Source organism: Lycium ferocissimum, chromosome 2, assembly GCF_029784015.1.
Source record: "Lycium ferocissimum isolate CSIRO_LF1 chromosome 2, AGI_CSIRO_Lferr_CH_V1, whole genome shotgun sequence".
In the NCBI taxonomy this organism is placed as follows: Eukaryota; Viridiplantae; Streptophyta; class Magnoliopsida; order Solanales; family Solanaceae; genus Lycium; species Lycium ferocissimum.
The window spans coordinates 22704102-22717063 of NC_081343.1; the positions used below are offsets into that span (position 1 = coordinate 22704102).

Genomic DNA, 12962 nt, shown 5'->3' on the forward strand with positions numbered 1-12962 from the left:
TTATAGCTTATTATTATAACTTATGTTATTTATAGCTTAATTGTTTTCTAAGTTTATAAATTCGTATATACGTATATATATATATATATATATATATATATACCTAAAATATAGTAAGAATATACTTATATATATATATATCAATATATGTATCAAGATATACTTAGGTTATATAACTTAATATATATAAATATGTTTAAGTTATATATAAGTTATATATATGTATAACTAATATATATATATATATATATATATATATATATATATATATATATATATATATATATATATATATAACTTATATATATATATATATATATATATATATATATATATTTTAGTTATATACTTATATATATGTATAACTTATATATATATATATATATATATATATATATATATATATATATATATATATATATATATATATATATATATATATAACTTTTATATATATATATATATATATATAAAATATATATATAAAATATATATATATATATATATATATATATATATATATATATATATATATATATATATGTTTAAGTTATATATATACTATATATTATAAGTATATTCTTAGTATATTTTAGTTATTTTTCAAGTATATAACTTTCTAGTTTTTAATTTAAGTATATTCTTAGTATATTTTAGGTATATTCCTAACTTTATAAAAGTAAAAATATGAACACAAGTAAATAGAAGAAAGCTCAATGAGCTATATATTTTATTCATTCTTGGATAACATTTATTTGCAAGTTGTAGTTTTTTTTTAACTTACAAATAATACATGAGTAGTATAGAAATAGTCGAATAATAAAATCACCAATTTTGAACCATTTCGTTAATTTCCTCCACATTATATTTGGTCATGAAAATATCTTCAAAGTCTTCCATTTGGTCCGGTCCAGTAGCTATCAAATCTTCAATTTCTTCCTCTTCGCCTTCCTCCGCTTCTAAGTTTTGGTTGTGTCGCTCCGATCTAATCCAATCGCGAATGCACACTAGTACTTGCAAGCTAAAGCCGGATAATGAATGTCTATGGTCTCCAATTTGCTGTCTTCCTTGGCTAAATGCGCTCTCCGAAGCCACGGTTGATACTTGAACCGTAAGGATATCTCGAGCCATTCTTGAGAGTATCGGATAACTTGCCTTGTACTTCTTCCACCATGCTAAGACGTCCAAGTCATCCAGTTCCTTGATATCTACATTTGGCTGCATCAAATAAAAGTTATATTCATCAAAGTTTGCACTAGAAGAAGAAGTTGGCTGTGAATGTAAAACTTTTAAACCCGATAAGCCCTTTTTGCTACTTTGAGAAGTAGTAGGGCGTGGAGTAACGGGTGTAGCACGTTTTTCCAAACTACAATAATGAGTAAAAAAAATTCTAAACTCATCATCAATAGCGAGTTGACAGCTAAAGATGGTTGAACTCGCTTCAATTTCTAAAAATGTATAAATTTGACCAACCAAATTTTTAGTATAAGACATTTTTAAACAAGGATTTAAAAGAGAACCCAATATAAATAAAGTTGGGATGGGAAAAAAATACTTCTTAAATTTGATTATCATTTCAAAAATAGACACTTGATAACCGGGTTTATGTTTATACTCTTGTAAAACTCTAGCTATTTCCGCTAAGTAGGCTAAAATTTCGGTTACCGTGGGATAGAATTGTCTAGAAAAAACAAGAGTTGCATTATAAAAAATTTCTAAGAGCTCAACACATTCTTTAACATCTTCCCAATGCGAAAAATTTAACCAATCTTCACTATCAGTATTATATTTGTTGTGAATTTGTTATATGGGAATCTATACCATATGCTTGTTGTAGATAATGTAAGTGTAGTTCCACCTAGTCTCAATTTCTACTTGAATTTTCCTAGGTCTAAGGTTATTTTCACACAAGTATTCTTAAAATCTCTAATTCTTCCCCTATTAGCATTACAAAAAAGAAACGCAACCGCATTTCTAACTTTTTGAATAGAATCGTCAAAATAGTCAAGACCATCTTTAACAATTAAATTTAAAATGTGACAACTACATCTCACATGAAAAATATTTTCTAGCGGAGGGTTTAATTCTCTCTTTAAAAGACCAATCGCCTTTGTATTATTAGAAGCATTATCTAAAGCAATACAAAGTGTTTTTCTATAAATGTTAAAAAATCTCATAATAGTAGACATTGAATCCGCTAAAAATTTTCCATCATGACGACCTTTTCCTTCATCATATAAAAAAGCTATAATTCTTTTTTGCATAACCAATTGTCATCAACCCAATGACATGTAATAGCAAAAAATCTAACTTGTTAAGATTAAGACCCAAATCGGTAAGACAAACAAACATTACAATTTAAAGAATTAAATACATGGCGCAAATAAAATCTATATTTTTTAAACAAATCTATAACATCGGCTCTTACAAGTACTTCTAGAATACCCTCAAATAACGGATTATAACAACGTTGAATGTAAGTAACAAACCCATACCCGATGGAAAGGAAAATGGTAAACAATCATAAGCTACCATTTTAGCTATTTCTACACGCTCTTTTTTTCTTGTCATACTTAAAATTCCTACCGGTTCGTGGGTCTATCGTCATTTGAATCCCCCCCCCCCCCCCCCCCACATTTGAACCCATTTGCTCTCCCCAAACATCCATATGTTTGGTTCTCATATGACCATTTAGTGTACCCGTTCCACCATCCTTACTACTTCCTTGCTTAAAACTAAATACTTGTCCACATAGGGTACATGTCGATTGGTTTTCCCTATTCTTAGTCATAAATTTCCAAACTTTAGCTGTTGGCTTACGAGTTCTAGGCGGTTTGTCTTGTGTATGTGATTGTGCAGGACATGTATCTCCTATGGAATTTTCGGGGGGTTGTGTTTCATCATCATCATCTAAGTCTTCATTAAAAGTGTCGGTAAAATGTTGTTGCATTGCCTCATGACCTAAAAGTGGATTACTTCCTCTAACATTAATACCTAAATTAGGTGTTTCTTCCACAAATGTTTCCTCATTAAGCCCACGCCTAACAATACCACTACTACTACCGGCACCACGTCTTAATCTTTTTGACATTATTAAATAGAATTAATTTAAATCACAATCAAATAAATCACAACAAATTAAATTGCTAGAATTAAATTGCGTAAATTAAATTGCGAAAAATAAATTGCTAGAATTAAATTGCGAAAAATAAAGATAGAGTTGGAACGAAGGTACCAAAATTGCCGGATTAATTTCCAACAAAGTGAAGGCGGCTAGAATTGCAAATCCACCAAAGTTACTTCGGATTGTTGCAAAATCACCAACTCCACCAACAATATTATAATTGCAAAATTAATAATTGAAACTATAACAAGACTTTGTAATATTTATTTGAGAGAAATATAAAGTGACTAATTATTGCAAAGTAACTATAATTGAGAGATTGAGATTTGAGAGAAAGAGAAGAGTGAATTGGTGTGAATTAAAATGAAAATGAAGAAGGGTTTATATAGGGGTAAGGGATGGGTTAAAGTGTTAAAAAAAAAAAAGTTTGGGGGGTTGGGGGCCAAAAATTAAGTATTTGACCGTTTGGCAACGACCATTTTTGCAAATGGACCGTTGCTAACCTGTCCAATTTCGCCAAAAAAAAAATTTAATTTTTTTTAATTTTTTTTTTTTTTTTTAATTTAACGGTTAAATTGGTCGGTTCGGTTTCAAAAAATGGGAATCTAAGAAAAATTAACGTTAAGGAACCGGTTAAGCGTTCTACCGTTAGGTTTTTACCGGTCCGGTTCCGGTTTTAATCTGTTCAACCGAACCGGTTGACGGGCTTATCAAAGACTACAATAGTCCTACCGTTATTCATTAAAGACCATTTAGACTATTTTATACTTGAGCAATTTTTCAAAAGAAAATTTTTAGTAGTATGCGATTATCATAAGCCATTTCATCATTTTGATTGTGGAGAAGAAATGAAGTAATTACTATTGTAATCTTACTTTACTGATAATGCGTGTCCTCTGGAATGCATCCCCTTTCCATAGTTCCAAAGATCTGTAAGCAATTACTACTACGTTTCTTTGGGTTTTGTTGGTCCCTTATGCTTTCCTCTCCACTCAAGTTATATCCAAATACAGTGTATAATTCATTGCAAATTACGCAATTGGCTATAATCCTTGAAAGTTAGCAAAATTTGGCTATTTATGTAATATTTGTTGTTTCTACTTATTTTGGACTAATTCACAGAGCACTTCAATAATTATTGTTAGAACCATTTGATCAAAGACAATATGGGACATCTTTCTCTGTCTCTGTCTTCTTTGAGACAGCTTTACGAGACTTGTATAGATAGTCCGTATTCTTTACTTTGATAAACTGGTAATCGGGATTTCTTGTTTGTTAAATGATGGACAAAGTTATCTTTTGTAAATAAGCAATTGAAGCATGGGTTTGTTTTAAATTTTTAACTTCCCATTGTTACTTAAAAACTTTGTATACTACTATATATATGGATGAGCTTGTGGGGAGAAAACGGATTATGGTTAGTACTCTTTAGTATCATTATGCATATTTTCCTTTCCTCATACCTTGTTTCTTCATGCAATTTAACTATTATTTGGTATGTTTCTGTATTCTTGTGTTGATATATGGTGCATGGACTTCTCATGTTCCAATTGCTGGATGACATAGGCAAAAATTGTGCTCAAGTGTAGTTAATCTCAAGCTGCTTGTCCTCTTAAATAAACTCATGACCCTTGTTTCACAGGCATGGCTCGAGGAACATCCTAATAATATGATAATGGCTAATTCAGAAGGCTTTCTATTCGCGGAATATTGGGAAATTTGGTTCTTGTTTGCCACTCACTTATGCTGAGAAGACATCACTGGACTTTGTAATTTTTGTTTCTGTTGAAAATAAGGGTAGCATGAGTGAGGGCCACACTTCACAAAGCAGTAGGCCTAGGAAGCCTGAGCACTACCATAAGGATGTCATGCCAGGGAGTGAGCTGTGGACTGATGGACTTATTTGTGCTTTCGAGTTTGTTAGAGGGCACAAAAAACTTGGACCAAAATCTGTTACCAAAGATTTACCACCTAATGAAATAGATAATGAAATAGTTAAAAGGCCAGCGCGTGCTTATAAAGTGGCTGAGGCTCCTTCTCAAGGAACCAACGGGGACAGTTTGCCGGATACGAGATCAAAGGAGATTTGTCCAACGGATGGCAAGATGGATAACCAAAGCTCTTCCCAACAGCATCTGGAAAGAATTGGAGGGAGCCATTGGATTCCTATTGGCTGGGCTAGGATCTCTGAACTCGTCCAAACTGTTCAAGCGGATGTTGGATGGTCCACCCAGCAGTTTGATCTCACGGATGATGAAGATGATCTCACTGTTGCGGATTTAGCCGCTCCCTACTGGGAGCGTCCAGCTGGACCTATTTGGTGGTGCCATGTGACTGCTGGTCATCCTTCTGTGGATGCATGGCTCAGTAATGCCCCGTGGTTACATCCCGCAATTAGTGTTGCTTTAAGAGATGAAGGTCGGCTGATAAGTGAAAAGATGAAACACCTCTTATATGAGGTAATCTGCTGGTTTACTGTGTTTGATTTATTTTTGTTGATCTTGACAAATTTGACATTTAGTAGTTTATTTGTTGCTTAACATGTGACAATATGTTTACATATATGTTCATGCTTTGTGTATGACACATAGAGGTCTTCCTCTTGGAAACCAACATGGGAGACATGATAACTATTTGTAATATACAAATTTACTACGTGACAATTTTGTATTTAGTATCTTGGCATTTAGTTATAAGAGCGTGATAAAAAGTGCAAAAGTTTCTACCCATGATACATTTTTGTTGCTAGTACAGATAGTCAGTAATTTGATTGTCTTAACATATTTCACTTGGTGGCTACGAAAATTGGTCTATGAATCAACAATACTCCTGTCATGAATTCTGCTTATAGAGAATGATGATGTCCCCAAGATATTTGATCATATGTGGTTGTAGATGGATAGGCCCGTGCTTCCTTAACCTCTATGAGTTCTGGCACCAATTTTATATCCCAAGGCAATCATAATGTTATCTATGGTATAAAAGTTGAAAAAAGAATACCTATCTTTTTGGGGTAGGATCACCTTATTAACAGTGTCTTGGATGGGATTCCTACATACACTATGTATCAGTATGCCTACAACAGTTGAAAGGAAATTAGACTCTATAAGGAGAAACTTTCTGTGGGATGGAAACTCAAACTGAAAAAAGACTCATCTTATCAAGTCGCAAATGGTTATTATAGAGAAGAAGGATGGTGGACTGGGGTAAGGAATCTGAAAATGAATAATAAGAGTTACTTTTTTAATGGATTTGGAGATATAGTAAGGAAAGTGATGAGATTTGGCAGCAAGTTTTGGATGCTATATATGGTGCAAAGGTAGGGTGGAACAAAATCTTTCACAATTGAAAAGTTGTGGGGAATCTGGAAGTGGTTGGTGGGATGAATTTCTACAGTTCAAGATTGGAAGTGCGAAATGGTTGGAGGATTATATTTTAGATGGACACTTCGTGTGGAAATGAGAGCTTCAAAAGCAGGTTTCCAGACTTGTTCAGCTGTGCTTTGAATAAAGAGAGTTATATTGTAGAATTTAATTCAGCAACTTGATGGAGTGTTACGTTTAGAAGAAATCTAAATGATTGGAAATAGACAGTTTTTGCCTACTACTTCAGCAACTGAATTCATGCTCAATAGAACAAGAAAGAGCAGACAGGCTAGGTTGGGTAGTAGATGCTATTTCTGCAATTCAGAGGAGGAAACAGTTGAACATCATTTTTGGCATTGCAGATTTTCAAAAATGTTGGGAACTTCTCTGTAACATAATGGGCATATATTTGATGTTACCAGAGAAAATTAGTAGCTTGTTGGAAGTGTGGCAATCTCAGGATGTTAAAAAGAGCTTAAAGCAATTGCATATGGCTGGAGAGAAACAAAGCATGCTTTGATGGGAAGAAGTTACAGATATCTAGAGTACAAAACAAATGCATTTAAAATCTGCACTTTTGGTGTTATAGCAGTATTATAGATAGGATGGAGAAGTATTTGGACTTTTTGTACTTGCTAGGAGAAAATATGTAGTGTGGATTTAAAGAGTTTGCTGCTAGGTGCTGTACTTTTTTTCTGTACCAACTTGGTACTTTTTTAATATTTACTTATAAGAAAACAGAAAGATAATCTTTGAAGCACTAGTAAAGGTGAATGATTTTGTACTTTGATAGGTGTATTGTTTGCATCTTCATTTCATCCTTGAGATTGAGAACTTACTACTCCCTCTGTCCCAATTTATGTGAAGGTGTTTGACTGGGTACGAAGTTTAAGAAGTAAAGAAAGACTTTTGAAACCTGTGGTCTAAAACAAGCCATAGATATTTGTGTGGCTATAAATCATCTCACTAAGGGTAAAATTAGAAGTTTAAAGTTAAATTGTTTCTAAATATAGAAAGGTTTCATTCTTTTTGGGACTGACTAAATGGGAAAAAGCATCACATAAATTGGGATGGAGGGAGTATTACATATGGATTATCTCAACCACCTGCTTCAGTGGTGACTATTGTAATTAGTGATTGAGTTAAATTATTTTTTTAATCATTTTAGATATTATTTTATTAACTAACTGTCCGTGGCATTCCTATCCAATTAGATTCATTCAACAGTGTTAGTTTTAACTATTGGATTTCGATAAGTAATATCCCTAATAGAATTCAAAATTTCTTTTCTGCTTCATGCCTTTTCTTCTTGTCATTGTGAATTGAGGACGTAGAGAGATAATAATCTTATTTGTATCAGCGACAACTTCATATAATAATATAAAAAGCTAAAATGTAAGGGATTGCTTCTTTCTGCTTTCAGTGATGAAATCATATTGTCATTTTAACACTAGTTGAATTTTATTAGGTCCCTGTAAGAGTGGCTGGAGGGCTATTATTTGAGCTGTTGGGGCAATCTGCTGGTGATCCATATATTAATGAAGATGACATCCCCATTGTAATTCGTTCTTGGCAAGCACAGAACTTTTTAATAACGGTTTTGCACGTGAAAGGATCAGCAACCAACCTCAATGTTTTGGGTATCACAGAAGTTCAGGTTGTCCTTTCTATGGATGCTAAAAATTTCCCTTGGTCACGACCTCATATGTTGGCGCATCTGGTCATTTTTGCTTATTCAATTGTACATTTTTCTCATTTCAACTTAATCGAACCTTTATGTTTGTGCACCGGGCTGCCCTTTAACTTGACTCTTCTAGTTTGTGGTTGCAGAAGTATTTGGATCTGACTCTTTAACATTTTTGGCTTCTTATAATCTGTTGCTTTCTTCATCATAGGAACAACTTCTTACCGGTGGCTATAATGCACCAAGGACAGTACATGAAGTCATTGCGCTTTTAGCTAACCGCCTTGCTAGGTGGGATGACAGGTAAGAAAACTGCTCTCTCATGAGAAATAGTTGAACCTTGTGATCTTATAGAACTAGTTGTAGCAGCAAAAATTTGAAGACTAACTTCTACGGACAATTTTCTGTAATGTCCCAGCGACCAATTTCAAAATAGTCTTGTGTAAGAAGAGACTCATCAAATTGTTAACGTATCAAGTATGCAAGTCACTTGCGGTACTTCCAGTTGAAGAACTAATCCTTATTCTATGATGTTCTTTAGTTTGTATTATTGTAGAAATGAATCTGTGGAAGGTGTCTGTTTGAGAAATTCAACTTAGAGGGTATGGCTTCAGAAAACCTTGAAATTTGATGGTGCAAGATTCACCTTACAAATTTTGTTATTTTCTACTCCCTTCGTCACAATTTATGTGGTGGTGTTCAGATTTCGAGAGTTAGATGAGTATTTAAATTTTGTTTTAAAAAACTTAAAGACTCTATGTCCACATTCAAAATTAAGAAGTTAGTCTCTCGAAATCTGAATTGTGACTATGAATTGGGACAGAGGGAGTAATAAATTATGAGACTAGAATTACCATTATATGCAGCTGCAAAATTGTGTGCCATAATGAGAAACTTTTCATTCAAGTAAGGTCAAATGAGAAGTTGTTAACTCTAATATGAGTGGTAAATTGCTAGGTTTTTGTCACTATATAGTGTTTCAAAATGCAGTTCGCATCTTCAGGCTCATGAAACTAGCATTTGCATGGTTGCACTCTGTTGAATATATAATTAAGTATATAAATGAGTGTTCTCTCTAACAGCTTAAGCTTTTAGATAAGATTGTCACATACTTCAACATACTCCTTCTCTGAAGGTTCAGTAGATATACTCATATACTTGATTTCAGCTAACTTGACATTTTTATACTCACTTATGCTGGTTAAAAACTTTAAAAGTTCATGTTCAGTTCACTTTCCGTCTTCGTCCTCACTCTCTATTCCGAAGAGAAGAGGAACTTCTTATACCTAGTAGCCACCTCTTTCTCTCTTGCCCCTTAGACATAAGTGGTCCAATTTCCACAACCTTCACTTGAGCAGCATCACAATGTGACGACCCTGTAAGACCACCTGATTTCACCATTGTCATAACTGCAAATATTCTGCTGGGAAGTTTGTTCCTGTTCATCGGACTTTGCCAAAAGGTACGTTTCGTTTGCGTTGTATCAGCCTGAGGACACTAGAAACTGTATTTCGATCAATATGGATGGATCTGTCCTTGTTGTTTGCTTCACGCGTACTCATACTCTCATAGGAAGTGAAGTGTTCAGTCAGTGAAACGTTTTTGAGATAATTACAAAATAGCCAGCAAATGTATAGGTTTTATATGTTTAAGTATAAATATACATATTATATACATATAATATACATAAACAGTGTATATGTTTTGTATATTTTGGCTAGCATCCGTAACTAATTTCGGCCGACGGGCCAAAAATGTAAAAAACCCAACTTTCTCTGGGGGTGTGGGGGGAGGTCAAAGTGATGGGTTACAATGATCTTCGTCACTTTGTGGTATTATATTCCTGTGGGGAAAAAGTCGATGGTGTTGCTGTAGTGGATGTGCGACGGCAGAGCAGTCATGTCATTTTTGGTGGATATTTAAGTGTACGTTCAGTCTTCTCCCAATAATTTTAGCAAACTACAGTAAGAACTTGTTTATTTGACAGAGAACTAATGGAAGGGTCTTTAAATGCAAGTTTTCCAGAATTTTGGATGATTAACTGCTGTATAAGGGTTCTAAGCATCAGAATGAAGAAAATCCTTGACACCATAGAGTGACTTATCCTAAATCTAATCCTTGTTTGTGCTAATGCATGTGAAGATTGTTTCGGAAATTGGTATTTGGTGCAGCAGATGAAGTGGAATTGAAGTTCGTTAACAGGTACAGGAATTTCATTTTATATTTTTTCTTCATGAAATTAAGTGATTTCTTTTTCATGTCTCATATTCTGATATAAGTAAATCTTCTTTCTTATAATAGGAGGAACAAGGAAGATCTGAGTCTCTTAGTAATAATTCTCAACCAGGAAATCAGAAGATTATCAAGACAGGTCTATTTTGCATCTTGATTAAAATTTTAACTTTCTAAAATCTTTTCTAAACCAAATAGGGAGTATCAATCATGACAACATATTGCATATTATTGGACATATCGCATAATGAGCTTTGAAGCATGCTTTTCTTTCCTTGCATCATGAAAATTCCTTCCGAGTCAAGAAATATGGCCTACTCTAGCATTTGATCTTATTGTAGATGAATTAACAATAATAGTTTTGGACTAGTCGCTCTGTCGTATTCCCTTTAGAATTCATTATAAGAAGAGGAACGTGTCATCAAGAAATCGTCACACAAAAGAGGAATTTCTGTGGTTTTCAGAATTTCTAACAACTTATTTAGTAAATTGATTCAAGTACACAAAATCCGGGTTCTTAAGCTGAATTTACTTCGAGAAGTGGACAAAATTCACTTCTGTGAAACTAGTATCAAGTCATAGCATACATGACTTAAGCTGCTTATATATCCTATGGGCTTCCATAAGATTATGTTGCCTAAAATGACCATCCGGCTTTTCCTTCAATCATATCCATTTGAAGATACTGGTTTACATTGCAGATTTTATTGCAGCTACTACAATATATTATTTATCATGTCTGTGAATTATTACTTTTCTTTCAAGTTCCCATTTGAATTAGGTGCTGGGGTTGGAACGAAGATCCCAGTTCAAGAACTAAAATTGCCTTCACCTTTTCCATCATATTATGGATCAGAACATTAAAATCCAACAAGTGCCAATTTGAAGAATCCATTTCCTGAGCAACTGTTATTGACTATCTGGGGGTTGGTGGTATTCAATATCGGTGACAGTTAAAGTTCTGTGTTTAGGCTCTTCAAGCTTTTATCTTGGGTAGCATTTACGGGATTTTAAGTTTTTCAGGACTTTTTAATCTCGAGCTGACAATCACTATCCTGAGAGTGTGCTACTCGCTGATACATATAAAGTATTAACATTATAATCCTGTAACACCTTGATGTTGGGCGTCAATTGATATCAGTTCAAAATGCAATATTTATTCACCATAGCATGCTTTCCAAATTCCAATATTGAAAACGTCAATAGGCCATTTATCCTTGTCTTTGTAATGCTTTGTTGAGTGTTCAAGTCAGAGAACTTGGTCTGTTCTTGAGTGACGCTGCTCATATAGTGTAAACGCAGGTTATCAGAGTGAAATGGTCTCTTCATGCTAGGGAAGAGATTATTTTTGAACTTGTTCAGCATTTGAGAGGAAATACAACTAGAATTCTACTTGAAGGAATAAGAAAGAGTACGAGGCAAATGATTGAAGAGCAAGAAGCAGTTCGTGGACGCTTATTTACTATTCAAGATGTCATGCAGAGCAATCTCCGCGCGTGGTTGCAGGTTTGTTTGATGTTCAATACACTAGGAGGATTCAACTTCATTCTTATACCAGATGGTCAAACGTCATTTCACTAAGGCCTTTTCTTAAGAGTTTTGTCAAGATCTGATGTAATGTTTTGGCACATTTGCAGGATAGGAGCCTCAGAGTTTCTCATAATTTGGCTGTCTTTGGTGGATGTGGCCTTGTTCTTTCAATCATCACCGGTCTTTTTGGAATCAACGTGGACGGGATCCCTGGAGCTCAGAACACACCATATGCGTTCGGACTATTCTCAGTCCTCCTTGTCGTCCTAGGCAGCGTACTAATTGCTGTTGGGTTGCTATACCTCGGGTTAAAAAAGCCTATCAGTGAAGAACAGGTCGAAATTAGGAAACTCGAATTGCAGGAGTTGGTCAACATGTTCCAACATGAGGCTGAGACTCACGCGCAGGTTCATAAGCATCTCTCTCGGCAGAACTTGCCCCCTACAGCTGGTGATAAGTTGATTGATGATGCAAATTATGTTCTCATCGAATGACTTCAACAGCCCTCGAAATAGTAGGATAATCAAGACATCAATGGTCAAGGACTTTTAGCGTACAACTGTATTGGTGCCTATTTACTTGTAAAAGATCTTTCAAATTCTTCTTGTAAATCATCTGAGTTACTACCAATAAGCAGTTTTTCTTCCTACATTGTACTTGTCTTTTCTAGCGCTTCTCCATCAAGGTACCTTATGGATTATGGCTCTCTGACTCTAGAGCCGATTAATCTTTAATTTCTTGAGTGACCTTTAATTAAACCAGACAAGAAGATGAATGAGCAATTCTAGCTCAAATTGATAAGTTTTTATTGTCACATGTATTCGCATAAAAGAGTGGGTAAAAGAAAAGAGAAAACAAAAGAAAAACGTTCAAATACAAGTTAATGCCTTGAATGCTAGCCCTGGGTCCGGGAAAGCTTCGAAAAAGTTCACCAATTTTCAAGAAGTTTAGGCATCCGCATGTAACGGACACATTCAAAGAGTGCAAACTCGAATAAAAATAAAGAGAGAAGGAAAATTGACATTAA

At 34.2% G+C, this 12962-nt stretch overlaps 1 protein-coding gene across 2 annotated transcripts; it reads left to right on the forward strand.

The window, feature by feature from the left end:
- The first annotated feature begins 3860 nt into the window (after positions 1–3860).
- LOC132034126 (uncharacterized) lies at positions 3861–12584 on the forward strand. Of its 2 annotated transcripts, none has more exons than XM_059424383.1 (8): positions 3861–4056; positions 4767–5583; positions 7958–8146; positions 8385–8476; positions 10316–10375; positions 10475–10544; positions 11708–11911; positions 12043–12584. In XM_059424383.1, exons 2-8 carry the CDS (start codon positions 4927–4929, stop codon positions 12427–12429), a joined length of 1659 nt encoding a protein of 552 aa, XP_059280366.1. In that variant the 5' UTR covers positions 3861–4056; positions 4767–4926; the 3' UTR covers positions 12430–12584. The 2 variants fall into 2 exon arrangements, with proteins under 2 accessions (XP_059280366.1, XP_059280376.1); XM_059424393.1 differs by lacking the exon at positions 3861–4056 and adding an exon at positions 4096–4541.
- The last annotated feature ends 378 nt before the right edge of the window (positions 12585–12962 follow it).

Excerpts from the sequence above, each read along its gene's own strand:
- LOC132034126 (XM_059424383.1), top strand. The coding sequence starts at position 4,927 with ATGAGTGAGGGCCACACTTCACAAAGCAGTAGGCCTAGGAAGCCTGAG. Across the intron at positions 10,545-11,707 it reads TCAGAAGATTATCAAGACAG|GTTATCAGAGTGAAATGGTC; the intron begins GTCTATTTTGCA and ends GTGTAAACGCAG. Across the intron at positions 11,912-12,042 it reads ATCTCCGCGCGTGGTTGCAG|GATAGGAGCCTCAGAGTTTC; the intron begins GTTTGTTTGATG and ends GCACATTTGCAG.